General features: G+C 36.1%; 1 protein-coding gene across 3 annotated transcripts; it reads right to left on the reverse strand.

The window, feature by feature from the left end:
• Window positions 1-606: 606 nt before the first annotated feature.
• On the reverse strand, window positions 607-19,709 carry Rint1 (RAD50 interactor 1). 3 transcript variants are annotated; one of them, XM_014238959.3, is made up of 10 exons: window positions 19,513-19,709; window positions 19,208-19,449; window positions 18,964-19,158; window positions 16,527-16,647; window positions 16,364-16,473; window positions 11,435-11,597; window positions 9,689-9,914; window positions 9,064-9,629; window positions 3,430-3,656; window positions 607-833 (listed from the first exon to the last, which is right to left on the reverse strand). In XM_014238959.3, exons 1-10 carry the CDS (start codon window positions 19,645-19,647, stop codon window positions 815-817), a joined length of 2,004 nt encoding a protein of 667 aa, XP_014094434.1. In that variant the 5' UTR covers window positions 19,648-19,709; the 3' UTR covers window positions 607-814. The 3 variants fall into 3 exon arrangements, with proteins under 3 accessions (XP_014094434.1, XP_014094432.1, XP_014094433.1); XM_014238957.3 differs by having other exon boundaries at window positions 607-814; window positions 19,513-19,708; XM_014238958.3 differs by lacking the exon at window positions 607-833 and adding an exon at window positions 2,773-3,354.
• Window positions 19,710-21,427: the final 1,718 nt, after the last annotated feature.

Consider the following 21,427-nt stretch of genomic DNA (forward strand, 5'->3'; position numbering starts at 1 on the left):
TTATTGTTGTACTTTTACTATGCATATTTTCCAAACCACTAAAGATATTTCACGCAAACTTGCTGAGAAGAATTCCCTCTAATGTTTTTTCAAGCAATGTGAAAATAAGTGAAATCAAATGATAACCATGTCCACTATCCCTATAACGGCAATGTTATTAATTGGTGGAAGTGTGAAACTTAGCCAGTTATTGCATTTGTACGAGTATTTGTTTAAATACAAATATATTTTACATTACTACTCAGGAGATCTTTCTCAATCCCTCGTATTTATTTTTACCGTTACAATTTCATTGAGACCTAAAATGTGTCAAGCAATTAAAACTAAATTACTGAAATATTGAGTAACTTCTTGGCATTAGAAAAGTGACAAATTTGTTGAGCCTCTAGATAAAAATCTCAAAGCTGGACGAGGCAAGCTAAAGTGTTTTTTTTTTATCTGAAGTTGAATTGCTTCAACTTCAAACTTCGCCTCCATACCATAAATACAACCATTAATGCAAATACATCTTCTTTTCATAGTGGAATTGAAAGTGGATTTGAATTATACAGTTTTCAATGGTTGACTTATTTTATATAATACACAATGAATAAAACATACACAGGATTTTAATTTGAAATATGTTTATTACAAAACTTTTAAGTCCGTTCGTCGTTCTAGAATGTGTATACAAGTTTCATACTTGAAATTAACGATGCCCAACTCCTTCAGTGCGTTCACCTTTTGCTCGAGATTTGTTTGAGATATTAGAGCTTCGTGTAACAAAAGTGCAGTACCGCGTGCGGCGTTCAGCAACTTGCTTGAGTCGTGAACTCTATGTAATAAAACAAAATCTATTTAAATATTATATTTCAATCTATCATTATGTGTAAAGACATCATAAATAAATAAATAATAATTGTACATAGACATTTACTGGTATATTTTTATCTTCGCTAAAGATTTGTTGTATTTTTAACATTCCTATATAAACATGCCACACAAAAAAAAAAAAACACAGGTCCCTGTTAAAAATAAGTGCAGTTTATTTTCCATAAAAGTTTGTGAAAGCTAAATAGATAATTAGTTTGTGCATAAAAATATTTTTTAGTTTTACCGGGCCGCCTTGAGAAATAACGATGGCCTTACCAGTCATGGGGCTCTGGCGCGGCGAAGTGTTCTCCTATATAACCAGAGATCTGAAAGCTCTTCACCATGAGAGTCCATCTTATGGACCAAGATGAGCGAAGAATAAGAACAATAATCTCAACAAAAAACCGACAATAAATCGACTGCGCTCATTATGGTTCATGCGAGAGACGACGATATGATGTCATGCAGTGGCACCTACAAGACGACTTCTACTGCGATCGACGAGACGTAGACCCCAGAACAATGCCTTTTCGGAGGGCGTAAGGGGAGGAAGAAAGCTTAATGTCCTTGATGGTGGTCTTGATGACCCTCGCGGGGAGGCACTTACATGATGGTTAATTACCGGAAGAGACTGAGAAACTCACTTTGAGTAAGTTTAGGTTGCAGCAATTCCTACAAAGAGAACAGCAGGAGAATATACCGTGTCCAGCCAGTGATCGCAGTGCAGCACTTCGTTCGAAATTCTCGAGATAGTTGAGGGTCAACGTAAATAGTCCGAGGCTTTATAAGGCATACTGATGGCGGTATTGCCTCACAACTATCCGCGTTAACATTGTGGTCGGAGAAGTTGAGAGTTCCAGAAAAACATCATCAACAGGAGGTGTGGGTACACGGTCTATTTGCATGGTGTTTAATTCAGAATAGGTCTACTGCTAGTCAATTGCAATGACGAAAAGCCTGCCACCTGCCAGATCACTCCGAAGCTAGAAATCTGAAAGGTGCAGTCCTTTGCGCAAAAAGGGACGAAGAAATTCTGATATTTTCTCAGCATGAGGGCGCCGGTAGTGGGCTTAATATCAGCATAGAGTTCGGAATGGGGGTTCCGTCTGAACTATAGGTTCAATGCCGTGGTAATGAGGCCTAGGAAGCCAAAAACCATGGCAGAAAAAGCGGTTAGTAATGAAGAGAGTAGGGCAGTTAGGCAGCCACGCGTACTGGTACCTGGAAGGAAAATAACCATCACCTTACAACTTACAACAAAGAAATTAGGTCCGCGTTGGGCGACATTCTGCACAAAGCTCTGTCCATAGGCATGACTGCAGAAAAAGCAAGGGCAATTCTGCTTGCGCATTCCATAACCATGGATAATAGCAAAGATAATCTTCATACGTGAGGTAGCAAGACCAATTAGCCTTACTTCCTTCATGTTAAAAGGCATTAAAAAGAATATAGACAATGAAGTAAGGAATAATATAAGAAGTCGTTGAAGATCGCACTACACGCAAATCAGCACGTTTACAGAACAGGTAGGTTCTCTAATACGGCTTTACATAGCTAACGGAAATGCAAAGTTCGCTGGACTAAGTAGAGGTGACGACATACGCCTTCCTAGACATCGAAAATACCTTTGACAATAACTAACACGCAAGTATAATAAAATCACTAGAGTAAAGGAATCTTATTTATGTGGAGACGAGAATAACTATTGAAAATCGTAACCAGGCAGTCTATTTTTTTAATAAACTAACGCTTGATGCTCGAAACGCTGTGAGAAATAAATCCAGATTGCTTAAATAACAATGTTAGTTATTAATATTTTATTAAATAAAAATAAATACTGGACGATTAATCCCGAAAATTTCACTTATTTATCTCCAATGGTTGGTTTAAAAACTCTTTTTTAAATGAAAGTACCTAAAATTTTCATTTCAAAATACAATTATATTTAAAATTTAAATTTTTAAAAATCATTCATTAAGTCATGTCGGCTTGAAGTTCCATTTGTGTGTACTGGATTAAAAAGAAATCTTTTCGCCAATTTTTCGTGTCTTACTCCGATGCTAGATTATATAATTTACGTGCTACAGGAATACACGTAAAGCGACAGCTCGGTCGGTGACAATACTAATCCAACTATTCGTACAAGTTTTTTGGCTTTGAAACGACCTATTGTCGTAAGTTCATTCCTACCGATCTCCATATTTCATTTGAATGTCCATTTCTGGACAAAAAATTGATTGCTTTATAGACGTATTAATATAATATTAAAACTTGCTTCTTTAGCTTCCCATATTTCTTGATTGATAAATATTATTGTTATGTTGTTTGTATTTCTTTCAACGTCTGCTTGTTTCCCAATCTCTGTACGATTTTTGGAAAGTTCTTCTCAAAGTAGAAGCAACAAAGAACCGAAAGTTCGCTGTAATACTAACCTATCTTAGTTGCCAAAGGACACGTGCACCAAGTGTCATAAACATAACTTAAATTTCACTGAAGTTAAGGCTAGCACGGTGATTGATGGATAGACACAAATAATTTCATTTTATCTACATTATTTCTTTGTTATTCTATACTTACTTTTTAAAGAGTAAATCTGGTCGCCGGCAATATTGTCCAAATAGGGGAAAAAGATTTCGAGTCATGTCGAAATTAAATTGGGCGGCTCCTGCTGGTGTAAATTTGTTATTCATAACAAGGCTATCGAAAAGAAATTCGTCTACGTTGTTAGCTATTATACGCAGCGTCAGCCTAAACAGGTTTAATGATAGATCCCGCTCCAGATTGTGAAGCGTTGTCACCATTACCTACAAAATAAAATTTAGAAAATATAAATATATTATCATTTATTATGATACTATTATCATTATTTGTCCATGAACAATGTAGTGTGCCGCAATCTTTAAAAACTATAATACTTAAGCACTATACGCAACTAAACATTTATACTAACATGATATATATTGTTAAACTGAAAGGGGTATTAAACGAACCTTCTTCTGTTCTTGTTCTATGTATGTGAGTTTGTACGATAGATTTTTTCTTTTTTAAAAAAATATCCCGAGGGTTTTAGCAACTACGTGAAAACCATACCTGGAAGAGTTAAGTGGTGCCTTAAGCGTCGATCTGAATGTATCTGAAAGATCTCAGTAATTTGAATTTTAATGAAACTGAACAGCTGTTTCCGATATATACAGTGCAGACAAAACCTCTGTTGCTGGAAAAGAACCATCCTAATTTTAGTTGTTGATGTAGGGGTGTAGATGCGGGATATCTCAATGCGTCTGCAAGTTCATGCTTACTTCTTGGAATAATTGTTTAAATTACAGAAGTGTTTCGTATTTTCGGTTTCGTGTTCTCAGTAAACTAAGATGCTAACGGTACTAATCATACCGCAGAGACAGGTGACCCCAGAGATAAAGAGATGACAAAAATAATGCATGCGTGAAAAGTGTACGATCATCTTATTTCAATACATTCAATTTTAATTAAAACTTAAATAAGTTCCAAAAGAAAATGAAGGAGATGATGTGGGGGTAGACGTGGGAGAAAAATACATTGAATATATTGATATTTTAAAGAACAAAGTATTGTAAAAATTGGTTTTTTGGACCTCGAACATTAGGCGAAAATTGTCAGGTTGTGGCTTATTTATAACGTTTTAAAACAATTTTCAACATCTTTATAATGAACTAATCCGAATCCCATTGAACACCTATGGAACATAAAGAAATACACCATAACGATCAAATGCTGAAAAGAATCATCTGAGATGATTGGGGATAAATTACAGTTGAGGAGCCTTTAAAGCTGGTTAATTATAAGACCAAACTGTTTAAACACCGTGGATACCCTACTCATTATTAGAATACCATTTTTCATTAGTATTTATTTTTTTTATTTATTTTCTTTTGATATTTGGATAAATTGGTATTTATGGGCGTAGACTTTTGACGATTAAATTTTTGAATTGTTTAAGCAAAATTTAATTATGTAGATTTCATTTCATAAATTATTTCCAAACTTGCAACATAAAAATCATCAAGTGAAGTGACTGAATAACTTTTATACTTTCGCAAAAAAACATGTTGCAAGAAGAATTTTATTAATTCACCTAACAGTTATTTGTACATACGTATAACAATGATCATGAAGATCAGTGTTGAATTCCGTTGTTGAGAATTGAGATATCTTGATGAATTTGGTAGACGTGTTTTTCGGCACTTAGAGAGAATATGGTACTTTGAAGTGTTAGCAAAAGTTTATATTAAAAATGTAGGGAAGGGCTAAGTACGAGTGGGACCGAACATTTTATACTCTTGCAATTTGTAAGAAGGGAGATACTATCAGGTGCTGGCAAAACTTTATATCAAACAAGTAAGAAAGAGCTAAGTTCGGGTGGAACAGAACATTTTATATTCTCGCAACTATTCGAATTCGAATTTCAATAATATATCTGACAGGTTGACCGATATTTTCAGTAAAAATTACGCAATAGGAACTGTAGTCCACATATTCAGGATCTGTAGTTTTGGTCGGACTTGCACAAGACGGCTCACCTCAAAGGTACTATTAGTGCAAAGTTTTATCCGGATACATGGATTGCTTCTTGATTTGTATACTGGAAAGTAAAAGAATCAGATGGAATTCAAAATTGTGTCATTTGGGAAGTGGCCGTGGATTTTGTCTGATTTCGACCATTTTCGAACTGTAATTTAGGAATGTCAGGATAATATTGCCCAACGCATTTTATTGAAATCGGTCGAGTAGGTCCTGAAATATAAATTTTTACCTAAATGTAGGCGGTGCCCATCGTCCAAATTTGACACCGGTTCCTATTCGTACCATCTCGGCTGTAAAATTTTATGACTCCGGCGCATTTACATAGTTATAGATTTATCGCACTTTTAGTAGTTTTTAGAGAAACCGTTATATGGGGAATTCACCCATTTTTACAAGGTGAATAGGGATGCCAAAAAGTTTTGCCTTGAGCAAATTTGAATTGAAGGGACGTTGGGTTATTGTAATCCTTCTGTACTCACCAAAGACTGGAGGGTGATTAGGCCGGAGAAGACCGAGGAACCATATTGGCAAGCGGTGATACTCCTAAACAAGGAGTCCCTCGCTCCTCTTAGGGTCGCAAAGGGGCCAAAAGCTATGGCTTCGGGAGGGTGGTTCTCAGGATACTCCCGACAGCAGCCAGGACGGGATTGTTGGACAAACACGAACCCCTCTGTTGGACGTCGGAGCTAACGCAGATCAGATATTCGAGTAGAAGACTCTTCAACAAAACACGTAAAAGTGGCTCTAGTGATGACTAGGCGCTGTATAAGGCTAGAATGGCTATATGCAAGTTCGGGTTAAGGAAAGCCAAGAGAGCCTCGCGGAGAGCCAGCTGCGGCTGGGTAGAGGTTTGTCAGGAGAGGCGTATTCTAGGGAAAAATTCTACTGTAGTGCTAAGACATCCCGAAAGGTTAATAGGCGCAGGATGGGGTTTAACGACTTACTTGAAGAACTCAAGGAACAAAGCTGTCGGGTGATAGCCTACGCTGACGATGTAGTGTGGTTAAAGGAAAATTCCTAAATACCGTCTAAGGTATCCGAAGGGTATCTCAACGTGGTACCCCACTGGGCGAATAAAAGCGGTCCAGCCCTCAACCCAAGTACAAATTAAATGGTTTTATTTATGACCAAGTATAAGATCCCAAACGTACTTCTCCCTCTTTCGAGGGTTCACGTCTTCAAGCTGTTGATTAGGTTGAATACCTAGGGCTTAGGGCAAACATTGAGGAGATAGTTAGGAAGGCATCGGTTGTTGCAGAGGATCTATTATGAACGGTGGTGACTCTCACTAAAAGTTGTATTTTAGTTTTACGAAACCGTAGTCAAGCCAATAGTGTCCTATGGTGTATTCGTTTGGTAGAATGCGGGCGAAAGGGCTACACTTTCCAAAAATGATTGAGCGTGTTCAAAGAGCGGCTTTCATCGGAATCTCCGGTGCACTACGACTACACCAACAAAAGCACTTATTGCTATTTTAAACATAGCACCCGTGGACGTTGTTGGCAGGGGCATTGCCTCGAAGTGTGCTCTAAGGCTCAGGGTAGCTGGGTTTTTGAAGGGGTATGAACAAGGACACGGCGTAATTCTCTCCTCCTTCAACTACATTCCTGAAAATTTGGATCACTGCGTCACAGAGGCCACTAGTTGCGGCTTTTTCTCTGCTCATGGAAATGTGGATGGGAAGAAGTCGATAGAAGGGGATGTTTTCTGTAAGGAGTTTTCCTTCAATCTGAGCTTCAGCCTACCGGACCACTGTTAGTTGTTTTTACGTGGAAGTGGCTGCTAACAAGATGGTGGTACGAAGTTCTAGCACTGTACCAATGAACCGCGAGGTCACTTAGCAGGTGCTGGTCGAAGATCAGTTCCTGTGCGACGGCGGAATCTGTCTGACCTAGATTAGAAGTGATCTAGTGAACTACCCGCCCTGAGCAAAGTTCATCACGCCACAATCGTAGGAATTCTCACTGGACACTGACCAACAGGCATTCATGCAGTAAGGCTTAAAGACTTATCCTCCTTAGGATCAACCACTTAACCTAACCTAATATGTTGCAAGAGCATAAGAATTCAACATTTGTTTTTCGGCGAAATCTTGAATAGATTATCATATTTGGATCTTATTAACTTTTATTATATTATAGCTAATGTTATTACTACATTTTGCCTAATGTTCTAAATATTTATATTAAAATCAACCTATTCAACTCAAATGAGATAGATGTAATATTAACTCACCGAAAGTGACTAAATTGAATATATTTGGACCATGAGAAAAAGTCAACCAGAGAAACAGAAAACATTATATAAGGGAGAAGTGTAATTTTATTTATGTTCAGTTCTAAACCACATTCTGTTTAAAAACCATAACCACTTAATTTCAATAAAATAACACATACATACCATATATTGACCAACATTAACGATTTAATGTCAGATGGAAAGTCGAAAAACACTATTTTGGATATATTCTGGCAAAGAGAAGGTCTGAACTATTTGCAATAACTTTTGGCATTACTCACGTAAAGTCTGCTAGAGAATCGAATATATTATATGTAGTATAAGGAGCGTAATTCATAGACCGATTTTAACTATAGTATATCTGTTCTATATGTTCACTTAATTATGCTAAGATATCTTACATACGGTATACAACTAACCGAAAGTTTTATGTTTATATACATATATATTTATTATATTAGGGGTACTATTGAAATGATGTTATCAATTTTTGATATCTTTTCTCTGACTTTTAATAAGATACCTCACAGATTGATTGATACCTGAATTGTTTTAGTTTTTCGATACGAAATTTTCTGCTGTTAAATTATCGGTAAAATCTTCACATCAAGAACAATCAATGAAATTTTAACTGAACTTTGTTGTACATAGCTCGTAATACCAAAAACAGTTTGGTTTTTAAAATTGAATTGCTTCAGTTTCCTTTAACTGATTGGAAAATACGGGAAACATCAAAAAAATGTAATCCCAAATACTGGGATTGAAAAAAATAGTTATCACAAGCTTATAATTAAAATTAAAAAAATTGTTTTATAAGATGCATTTTGGGCTTTGCCCCATCTTCCATCTTTTTTTGTTCAAATATAATCAGGACCATTACTTGTTTATTTTCAATCGTTTTTGTACGAAAATAGTGTGCGAATTGCATATCCATTTGAATTTTCTACAAAAAAAATCAATTCTAATTCTCAATTAAAGGACATATAAAATCAATAAATACATGTAAGCGTATGCTTTCTGTACACGCCTTGCTCGCTGCGTATTCAGAGAGCAACTGGCACTGTTAGCGTTGATACGGTATAATAACGGTGGCAAGTATGTGTGAAATAAGCGTATACTCAGCGCGCGCTGATAGTGCCCGCGCGAAATGGGATGCCGATCACTGTTGGTCGGTAAAATTACACATTCAATTTATATTTTTATCTATTTTTAATTTTGATTTTGAGACTGATTATATTTTAATTTTTTGAATGCAAAAATTTGCAACCCAGTGTATAAATCTGTTCATTATTTGTGACTTAGCCTTTACAATTAATTAATTAGCAAAATAAATAAATAATAAATGTTTGTGTGTATAAAATGAAAAAGAAATAATATGTAGTTTTGAAATCATAATCATTCGTAAAAATATACCTGAAACATTTCTCCTGCACTAGAAGACAAAATAAATGGCTCTTTGCAATTCTGATCTGATGCACTAGCCCAACAGTCATGTCGATAGGTCATCGACTTTGCTTTTATTTCATTTACCGCCTTTGTCGCCAAGCTGTCAATAAGTTTTTTGATCCAATGTTCTAGTTCTCCCACAGGTTGCTCAAATACTGAGTGAATTTCAATTGAATTCTGCCCTACTAGTGCAGCATGTAAATGCAAATAATGAATGTTTTCGCCCCATTCATTTAACACCAAAGACAAGTAATTTATAGCGTTCAAAATGGATATTATTTCAATTACTCCACTGCTAAAAAGTTGAACGAGGCGGCGTCGGAAATTTTCTATCAGTTCTAATTGAAGCGAAAGAAATTGTAATTGTTGTCCTGGTTGGATAAGTGTACCATATCGCTCTTTAATAGCCTCAAGAAGTCGTATAAATTGATCAACGCATTTCGGGATTTTCAAATCGTTATCGTACATGAAGGGATCAATAATCGTCCAGGCATCATCGCCTTGTAATATAAGGTCCATTTTTTCCGCACAAACTGTAAACAAATTACTCATCAACTTATTATAAAGCATGCGTAGATCTTTATGTACTTACAACGCTCTTCAAGAGAAATCCATTTCAATAAGTATGCAGGTTGAGTTATTACGCATATTACACTTGGAAAACTACTTGGATATCCGAAGTTTCCCCGAAGTTCAGCTTCGAACGCTAAGGTTTCATCTAGTAAATGGGCAAATAAATGTTCATCCCGGCTAATATCCTCAATGTCAGCTGTAAGTTTTTCAATTATCATCTGTACGAGGCCACGAATGAATTCTAGCTGTAAAAATATTCCATTTTAGGAATCAAATGGCGTTATTAAATATTAAGTCAGAGGTTGCCTCTACGCGATATTTCAACGATATGTGCGTTAAGTTGATAAACCTCGACGACTTTGTTCAATTTAAAGCTTCATTCTTTTGGTCGACTTGTAAAGCGATTCAATATTAGCATTGTATTGGATTGAGGTTTGCGAAATTCATTCTGTTAATAAATGTGACAATTATTTAATGTTTACATGCCACTATATGTCTTATTTGATTTCAATATAGTAATTGATTTCTTGAGTTATCTAAGCTAATGAAGTCTAATACGACGACATTAGAGGTATTTGTGGCTTTGTTGTCACACTTTGCTAACGGTATTACCAAACAAATTAACCAACCTAATTTAGATCGGCAAAATACAATAGTTTTAGAGATAGGAAATGCCACATTAGCAAAAATATCACTTATTTTTACATTTCTATTACTCTTTCTTTCTTTATATATGTGGTATATACACTCCAATATAACGGTTTCATATATCTGAACACAAATTGTTAAAATACCAAGTTCACATAAATCTTTGTCAAGAGGACTACATAGTCTTTAGGGAATCGTTGCAAAGCGTTCAAATATTAAGTAATTAATAGCTAATTTCGGCTATAACTGTCGCAATTAGAGATAATGAAAGGTCTAAAATTATTTACAGATTTCTTAAAAGAATGTATATCCCAATTTCTTCAATCACACACATTCTATCTAAAGCTAGATATTTACTTAATGCAATTAAAATATATCAAATAACTGATGTATTCGACAAAAAGTTAGAAAAGTAGGTCGAAAATCCATTTAAAGTAGAAATGCTATCAATAAGTTTGATGTATATAAGGAAGCTTTTGAAGTTTGAGGGATTGGTATACTAAATTCATTAGATGTCGGTCGCGGTCGGTTTTTTTTTATTTGGACTCAATATAAAACATTTTGTCGACTTTCTTTAATAAACGTTATTAAATGTACGTATTTGTAGAGAAATTTGGAACTATTTTTTTGTAATGAAAAATGTACAGTCTCTTTACTTACTAAATTACAAATGAAATGATTAGCAAGACGAGCTGATTGGATTTAGCAATGTCTGTCTATCTGTATAGACTAGTCTCTTAGTTTTTGAGAAATCCATCTAAAATTTTGCACACGTGCTTCACCGATATACCATAAAAACTGAGCGATTAAAATCAAGTCCTTGTTGTTCACCCAATTTGGTATGTATTATTGCCCAAGCCAACAGTACAATTTCCGAAGAAATTGTTGATCGGATCACTCTAGCATATTGATGCCATACTAACTGACCGATCGAAATCTAGTTCTTGTTAGAAAACTTGAACCTGTAAAGGATATTCTTCGGTGTAGTCGAAGTTACCAGTTTTTCTTAATTTTAATTTATTTATTTTATTGAAAGTAAAAGTTCTACACTTCACCTCCAGCACATCAAAATTTATGCAACGTTACACCAACCGCCTCCTTTAAAATTGATTCTTACCCGTATATTGTAGTCCACTATACCAGCTTTAATAGTTGATTGTTGGAAAGTCCTTCCAACGAAGATATGAGCCTCTTTGCTCCAATTCAGTATTTGTGTAAAATACCATTCCGGTTTGTCCAGCCGATTCGTTTGGCGTACGCCCATAAAGTGAAATTGAAACCTTCAAAGAAGGAAACTAGGTGAGTTTATGAGAATATAAAGTAATCAATAATATAAACAAGCCTCTGCGATGGAAAGAACAACGGTGCAGATAAAGGAGGTTTAGGAGCAAAAAGTTAGTTTAGCTTCCTAGATGCCCCAACGCCAGAGAAACGTGCGTTGTTTGTAAAGCATGCTAGAGATGATGACGATAAAATGCCCTTATACAGCATAGCTCAGCAGGCGACATCTACTGCGGCCGATGCTGTTGAAGCGAACCGCACTAAAAATCCTCCCAGCAGGATCAGGTGCTCGAATTCAGTGAGTCGTGACAGGTTTCAACCGGAATGCTCGCAAACAGAAATGGAAAAGAAGAGGCAGACTACTACCAGCTGTTTGTCCCCAAGGACAAGACATCTCTAGGAGAGAAAAACTCCTGAGGAAGCCGAGAAGCTAGCACGCAACAGGGTTAGAAGCAGCAGTGCCTCCCCTGCCTCTGAGAGGCGAAAAAGTGACAATATCGCGTCCGTTGCCGAACGGGGTAGCAAGACTCGAAGTCGTCGTCCGGTTCCGCAACCCCGACGGTATGGCGAGGTAGCGCCTCCGACTACCCAAACTGCGAAACGCATGACCGCCACTGAAGCCACCAAACTCCAAAAGACAGAAGGGCAACTATGCACAGGCGACCGGAGGCCGACACTTCGCTCAGAATCCCCCCCAAGTAGTGGAGAGGCAGCGCAGATATTTTTAAGGGGGTCGGAGGAGCTTACCCTTCTTCAAGATCTCCTCATTGAAGAGGTACCATTTATAGAGGATGTAGGTACCCAGTGTCTTTCCATGGGGTGTATTTCAAGAGAGGAATGCGTTCTACAGGTGGATTGCAAGGACGAGAGGACTGCTAACTGACTAAGGGAAAACGTTCTCAAGCTGGTAGGCTCGAAGGGTCCCCTCCTCTGCGTAAAGAGGGGAGATAACATTCCGCCCATGCAAAGCCATATAAGTTTGTTCTCGGGCTCATCATGAATCAGAACGAGGGCATTAATACCTCGCCCTGGCGAGTGGTCGACAATGTTTGCGGATGGAGGCTAAACCTCTGTCTAGACAATGAGTCCTACAAACACAGCCGGAAGGAGGGTTTCCGCTTGAACTATAAGCACAACGCGCCGTCAGTCTCGGCTGTCATCGCGAGTAAGCTCATGTCGGATAACCTGGTATCTGGCTTATCCTGGAACTATGGGTCCACAAAAGGGTGGTCAGAGGCCTCAAAACGGATGCAAATAAGGTATTCTGGGATCTCTCTAGTGAAAGACTCTAGAATTGGTGTAGTAGTTCTGAACGATATTGATTTCTTCTACATTTCAGAGTTCCTAACACAGGACCCGGTTGCTGAGCAGGCCAAGGACATTGAAGTTGCGGACTTCGTCCTGGCAGCGGTCTTCTTTCCGGGTGAGACACCGGCAGCACCCCCATAGGCCGTGAATAGCCTAGTGGACCACTGCAGGAGAAACAATAAAGAGTTCTGCAAAACAGCAAAGTTTTAGGAATTTCCGTGAAAACGACTCCTCAACTACGGAGGCAGCAAGGCTGCACAGAGCTCGGGCCAAAGGCAAGACTGATACAGAATTAGATATTAGAAGTTCTGATGCGACCTATTCGACCAGCGCAGAAGAAAAATCTGCGGGCCTCTTGCTTGTGCATTTTCAGGAGACAATTCGGGAAAACCAAGGTCACCTGTGGTCGAACACAAGCCATCTCGCTCGGATTGGATAGTCGCAAGACAGCTTTTTACTGTTTTTTATAAGTTACCCTTGGCAACAAGACTGAATGGAATGATAGCACAATTAAGTGGTACACCGACTGCTCGAAAACATCGTAGAGAATTGGTACAGGGGTCGCAGGACCGCGTACCAAACTCTACATATCTATGGGTAGTTTTTCGAGCATCTTCCAAGCTATAAGTCGGTGTGTAGAGATAAACCTCCAACGCAACTATCGCGACGAATGTATCGCCATAATACTCATCGATAGCCAAGCGGCATTTCGAGTGATCTCTACTTATGAGATTAAACCGCTACTGGTGCAGGAATGCATAGAACGGCTGTACAGCCTATCAGATCGTAACCAAGTGCACCTTTTGAAAGATATATACATTAAACCATTTAGGGGCGGGGTTACGCCCACCCTTAAAGTAATGGAACACTATTATCAAATTGTTGCATTGTTATCGGTCCTTGACACGTCTGCAAAGTTTCAAGTTGTTTAGTCTTCTGGAAACCGGTCAAAATTGAGCTCTAAGATTCCATTTACATACATTCAACCCAAGCTAATAAAAGCGTATTAATAAAAATAGATACGTTTACTAGAATTGAAGTAATTTTCACGTTTGTAGTAAAATTACTATTGTAACGGGTGATCCAAGTAGATGTACTTTTTTCAATAGCCTTTTTTTGACAGATCACGCATGAGTCTTGTTATTTTTGTTCAGTATTGTTTGGCATTTCATCATGGAAAGACTTACGCCTGAACAAAGTTTACAAATCGTTCAACAATGAAGTTCGAGATCTCGGCAACATTTGGGGTCAACAAGACGGCGCCACTTCCCAAACGTCGCATCATTCAATGGTTTTATTTTTAAAGAACACTTCGGTGAGCCGATAATTTGAACAAAACTATTATACTCTGTAGCAACAAGTTAAAAGAGTATACAAATATTCTTCCTATTTATAAATAAATATATTCCACTATGATTTTGAGTTATTTGAAGAATATTTCAAAAACATTTAAATCTATTTTTTATTGCTGTCTCACTCTCAGCTCACAGTACGGTCTGTGGAAGCGGGAGCTAGAAGCGGTGGTGAGTGTTCGGTGTTGGAAGCATTTGAATGGCATTCTTTGCAAAAAATCAAACAAGTTGCTCGTTGTTCAAGTTGGAATAAACTTTTGCCGCTTTACATTAAAAAAGATGAATTAAAATAAAAATGAGCTATATACAAAGTATATAAGTTGTAACAAAAATAGTAAAAACCAATTTTAAATTAAATATCTTTTTAATTTAGACGTTAAAATAAATACGTGAAATGGAGAGATTGAAATGAGATACCATAGAATCCAAAAATCCTTTGTTTGAATTTATAAAAAATATTCGGGTAATTTTTTTTTAATTCTATGTGCATTATTTTTAGTTGTTTATATTAAGATGTATAAATATATGACTTAAAAGTTTAGAATGATTAAAGAAACCACAATTATATTTTTAACTGTGCCAAAAAAATTTTCATTTCTGATCGATTTTTAATCATTGCAGACAAATTTCAGCTATGATGAATTTATTGGTCCCAGTGAAAGGCGTGAGAATGAGCAGTATAGAAATATTGTTATTCCAGTCAAAATACCGATGAGAGATGCGCACGTAAACTTATACGTTTATTTACATTATGTTTTCGCACAATGCCCTTAGGAAAATAATACAAATTTTGCCTGAATTGGCGTGCTGACAAATTTTTTTTTAGCTGTGAATGTCAAATTTCCGGTAAAATTATTGTTACTGTTCTTGTAAGGTAAGGGAGGGTAACAGCGCGAGGGTAGACAGTTTTGCAAATTTTTTGACTATACTCAGTTAGTGTCAGGTGAATATTGCATAACAAATTTAATTAATTTAGACGCGCTGTTAATGCTATATGAAATGTCACTGACATTTCATACAATAACATGCAGGTAAATCAGGGTGATTGACTAGTAGTTTGTAAGATGCATTGAATAGAGGAGGGGATAAACGCACATTTTGAAAGTATGTCACTCCCTCCAGGATCGCATTCAAATTATGGTTCAAGTTATAGCGCAATTAGTATTTGGATATAATAATTTATTTATTTCCGTAAGTTTTCAATTTATATTAATTATTTTCTAATAAAATATTATTACATTCGCCCTGCTATAGTTAGAATTTATCCAGCGTTTTTCATTACTTTAAATATTCTCACAAAATGAAGTCACACTCAAATCCCTTAGACTATAAGCTATTGTTTGATCACAGTCTCATTGAATGTCAGTCGATAATATTCTTTGAAATAATTGCCGTTTATAAGGAGATAAACTCAAATCATCCTTCAAAACACGCGGAAAAGTGGTAACACGAACTCTAAATTAGCTCAATCAGTTCGATCAGGCGGATTGGTCTTTAATGAACCACAGGTTTACAATGTCCTTCTGCCATACAGACATAATAGAACACAACCATATTTACTTTAATAAAATTTCTATTTTTTTGCAATAAACTGCTAAAACTAAACTGAAAAGCAAATTTAAATTTTTAATTCAGATTTTAAATTTTTAATCCAAGATGCTTAGGATTAAAAATTGATTTGTTTTTAATTTAAAATCAGAATTGAAAATTGATAAAACATAAATTGTTTGAATGCGTAAGTTTGCCGACCAATGCTCTAGAGTCTAGAGTATTGATGATGATGTCCCTGCGCGAGCTCTATTTCAAAATGATAAAACACGAAGAACGCAACCGCGAAAAAAAGTTAATTCTACAACTTCTTTTTTTTTTTAATTTTAAATGCTTGGGATTTTTCCCCAATCCGGTATTTGGGATTAAAATTTTTTTTTTTTAGTACCGTATTTGGGATTAAGAAAACATTTTAATTAAAATTTTGTGGATTACCAAATAAAAAAAAAAATAATTCAAATGTTAATTCATTTATTTTTTAATGTACTATTTGCAACTATGACTGTAACTTATATATACGTATATATGTTTTCAATAAAGAAAAATATTAATTGTACCTTTGTTGATATGGGGCCAGCAACAATTTTGCGACAGTGCTAACTGGTTGACAAATAATGCTAGGCGTTATAACTTCCAGTGGTTCGTCCTCTTCAATAGGACATTTAATCTAGAATAATACATAAAGTTACTAAAAGAAAATAATAATATTATTTGAATTACTAGAAACAAATATTCTGCTAACAGCTTGGCTTTGGCAATATTCTCACATGATGGTGAAAACATCAATGAATTCCATTCCTTACAGCCCCAACGCATACATTTTAAAATAGACTCCAATTCTCTAGAATTAGAAAATGCAAATTCATAAAATTCACGTAATTTTGAGATTAAATACTTTTCCACGTTTCTTTCGTTTTTTTGCAGTAATGTAGATGTGTGGACAAAGTATTTTTAGAGTTTATATGATTGCAGTTCATTATTAATACATAATATATTTATTGTTGTGTCCATTCTTATTCATGGAAAAAACGTTTAACCAAATGTGCTATACTCCTAAAGAAAAAACTGCAACACAATCAAAACTACTGATAAATCACCATTAACGAAATGGGTAAGTCTAAAAATTTCTGCTCCGACGTGACCAAACTGAAATACGCGTTTTTCTTTTCACTGATGACCAAACATTAAATCCGATCCGTTTATTTGCCTGTACATTAAAAAACTCAAGACTCAGAAAGAAAATATAATTCAACAGGTGTTTTCGAGGTTCAAATAGGTAGGATTCAAGAGATGTTAGCTATGAAGAATTAAAGTTTGAGTGTTGTATGTTATCAATAATATAACTTAATTTCGTCGATTGATACTGTTGAAAACAAGCTAAGTAATTTGAATTTGATGGTTCGACAAAACATCGATAAATATGCAAATGCAAATCTATAACTCTCCGAAATAAAGATGATGAAATAGCTTGTTGCAAAAACGTAATACAAACATACACATACATATGTAGCGGATCTACATAGACAATTTTGTACGACTTTTCTCAACTGACGTTTCGGCAAGACGACAAAGCTGCGCACATCGAAAAGATAAAGAAAATGTAAAACAAATTGAAAATCAAATTAACTCGTGCCTTATTATTTAAATATTGTGGTTATTATTAAATGTAAATTGCTCTATCTATAATTGCAAGCTGTTGTTGCTTGCTGCCACACGACAATCGATAAAGTTGAAAAGGTGCAGCGTAACCTCTGTAAGTCACTGGCCTATAAACTATCGTCACCAAGTCACATCTGCACTACTGATGAGGTCTACCAGTGCTACTGTATAAACAAACTGTCTTCTCGTCGACAGGTCGCTGACCTCTGCTTTTTCTACAAAGTAGTCAATAACATCACTGATGCTCATGAGATCCTAAACAGTTTTGAACTCGCCCCTGCTGGTCTTACCCTGAGGTGAAATAGATTACTAAAAACATCGAAATCCAAGAAAAATTATGTTATCCATGGTCCTCAGAATAGACTGGCTAATTTAGTAAATTCACTTCAAGGTGAAATTGATTTCTATGGAGGAACATACGCTGCTTTTACCGAAAACACCAAGAGACACCTGCTCGTCTGAATTACATCTAAATCAAGTCTGAATTACATATTAACTTACAATTATTTAAATATTTTCCAGATATTACACTAATATACCCTAGCCACTTTTGTATAATACTTTAATTCTTTATTATATCTATGTATATTGCCGATTGGCGTTTAAATAAATAAATAAATAAAAGTAATTTCACGGGCGGAAAATGCTGTCACATACGTAGAGTACGAAATAGATCATTTTGTGACAATTCACAAGAAATCTTTCTAGGGGTAACGATTACTGTCCCGCTGAGATGAAGGAGTGGTAGCAACAGATGTACAGTTGCCGGTCTACTAAATACATATACTTGAAAACGCTGGCAAAATCCCCGATTTTTGTGAAGCATTATTAAAAGTGATAGGCAGCATTGCCTATTGCAAGAAGGTTTAAACAGAAAGTAATGAAAAACAATGATAGCATAAACACAATACGGGCGACGGCGAATATTCGTTGTTGTTGTTGTTGTAACGGTTATCTAGTCCCCGCTTGGATGGTAAGTAAAAGTTTGGTTGTCGTCGAGGTCATCTAACGGGAAGCCCAAGAAACCGCCTGTTTCGACGGGGTCGGACCATAGGGAAAAGGGTGTTAGATGAGTTGGGTTTGTTGTGAGGAGTGAAGGAGCACAGACTGTCCAATGTGACGCCTAAAATTTTAGGGTTATTTACTGCCATCGACTGAAACGTCCAGTCTGTACTCCTTCGTCCAATTTGTGAAGATGTACGCTGTGGATTAAGTGGGGGAGAGTGTTAGGAGTAAAATTCATTGTAAATCAAACAAACGCGAACCTTTAATACTTGAATTTTTGAACTTTAAATACACATGTTTATCTCAAAAACCATAAGTTAGTGGCAACTATATCTACATTTTCTTAATCTGGAGAACGTCCTCTATCTGTACATATTCATATACATACCCTAATAATGATGCTGTTATACATCCCAGCCTTTTTTTCTTTTTGAAATATTACAAAAAGTTATTTCTCTTTAATAAACAATTTAATATACTTAGTAAAGATTACCTTGCGAACTTGTCAGTAAGAATCCTATGCCAATAGGAAGCAGTTTCCGTTGCGAACAATTTGAGGTAATATGATTCAATATTAGATAACCGGCCGATTACACTATTCTCACAATCCTTATCTTCAAATAGCGTCAAATATATATTGACCGTTTTAGCGTCATCTCTACCATTGACAGCGTCACTTAAACTCTGACTAACAAAAATTATTATTAAAAAGGAAAAACGAAAAACAGTCATGTTACCTGATCTCTTGTATATCTAGTACTATTTTCATATAATGCGACAGCTGTTGCAGTCTTCGTATATTTCCAAGATCTTTAAGCACGACGGATAGCGCTTCATTAGACCTATCAATTTTTGGAGTTAATTGCTTCTCAAACTTAATCAATTTCTCTTTTTGCAATTCCATGCTTTTATTAGCGTTATGCTGACTCCGCAGTGCAGATTCAAAAATTCTTAGATCTGCATGGTTTTTTTCATTTAACTAAAACAATGATATAAAATAAATAAACCAAGAAAATTAATACACAACTGCATGCGAACGTACGTTTTGCTTTAGATGTTCAATTGAAGTTTTGTAATTTTCTATCAAGACAGTATTTCGATGAAGTTTCTTGAAATCACTACCAATTTCCTTATTCACGAACTTAATTATTCGCTGTTCGATTAAATCTTTGCTCATTTTTAAAAAAAATTTTAAACTATAAAAGCCTGAATAAACAAATAAAATCTAAAGACAAAACATAGGTGAATAAATCGATATTTTACGTTTAACCCTTATACGGCGTAAGTATGCAAGTCAAAACTACATATCTACACAATTATCTGCAGGTACGTACCATACATGTTCAATAATTTTTAAAAAGCGGATGATTAATAGAGATTAACAATTCAAAGATACGTTAAAATATTTCGGAAAGGTCCTGAAATTTTTGGTACGTAAATAACTATCGTTTTTTTTTATTTATCAAACCTAAACCTGTTTTCCCTGACGAATTGTATTGTAGTCTCTCAAAACTAGTAGGAGCGTGACTTAATCCAAAAGGCATTACGGTAAATTCCCGTAGACCGTTGGAGATAACTGAAAGACATATTTTCTTTGTCTTCTTTGTTCACCTCCACTTGCCAATAACCAATTTTCAAATGAAGTGTTAAGAACCATTTTGTGTCTGATAATGATTCCAGGTTGTCATCGATCCTAGGTAGTGGATAACTGTTTTTCTTCGTTACATCATTCAACCTTGTATAGTCCACATAGAACTTCATGTTTCCATCTTTCTTCTTCCCAAGTACTACAGATGAAACCCATGAACTTGATGATGATTCCATAGTCCACAAACAACCTCATGCTTCCATCCTTCTTCTTCACAAGTACTACAGGTGAACTCCGTGCATTCGCTGATGGTTCGATTACGCCGCTTTCACTCATTTTAAGTATGGTCTGACTTACAACTTCACGTTTTGCTAAAAAAAAAAACGTTTCGAGTAGCCTGGCGGATGGGCATTGCATCCCTCGTCTTAATAAAATGTTTCACAACATTGTTTCTTTCTGGTATAGAATGGCCTTTATCAAATATGGTTGCGTATGTGAGAAGGAGTTGTTTAGCCTAATTTTGATGGTCTGCCTCTAGTTTCTCGGTCCATGCGTTAATGTAGCTAAATATGTCGATTTCGCCTTAGTCTTATCTTGTCATAGCCTGGGTTTTGCCTATATGTAAGTTTGGTGTAGATTCTTTTGTGGCCTCAACAACCCATAATCTGTTTGCCTCATAATCTTCATTTAATTCTGCCAAAATAACTGCTTCTGATTTTGGAGGAATCTGTTGACTCTCTGTTCTTATCATTCGCCTAAAGTTGTACTTATTATCGTTACCGAACATAAGTGGCACTTCCATATATGCATAAATCATAACCCTCTTTGCCGTCTACATACTCACTAACGATAACGTTAGTCGTATTCCTGCTCATTTGTGAAATGAAGATTACAGGGCATTTGCTTGCGAGAGAGCTAGCCCGTACGCTTTTCGGCTGGCTCGCTTTAGTTGAACGATTGGTTGTATTTGAGATTGTCCTTACCTTCCTCAGATTTGCGTTTGCGTTTGGAGCGGTTATATTCGATATTACAGTTGCGTGCAATGTGACTACTTTTTCCGCAGTTGAAGTTGTGGTTAAATACACTATCATTTTTCTTACGCGTTTCTGTAAACTTTTCCAGTACTGCATGTTTTGTTTAACTTTTTCAAGTATTTGGTTCACGCAGGTGTGTTTTTCTATTTCTACTTGATGAGCTTTAACTGTTTGATTGCTAAGAAGAGATGCAGTTTCCTGTGTCAGAGCATATGAAACTGTTTCCTTAAACATCAATTTTGGACGTTCTAACGTAGCAAAACGTGTAGTGTCATCTCTTATTCCGCTAACAAAGATCCGAACTTTCGTGCCTCTATAAACTTCACGGATTTATG

The sequence above is a fragment of the Bactrocera oleae genome, chromosome 6 (genome assembly GCF_042242935.1).
Source record: "Bactrocera oleae isolate idBacOlea1 chromosome 6, idBacOlea1, whole genome shotgun sequence".
Classification (NCBI taxonomy): Eukaryota; Metazoa; Arthropoda; class Insecta; order Diptera; family Tephritidae; genus Bactrocera; species Bactrocera oleae.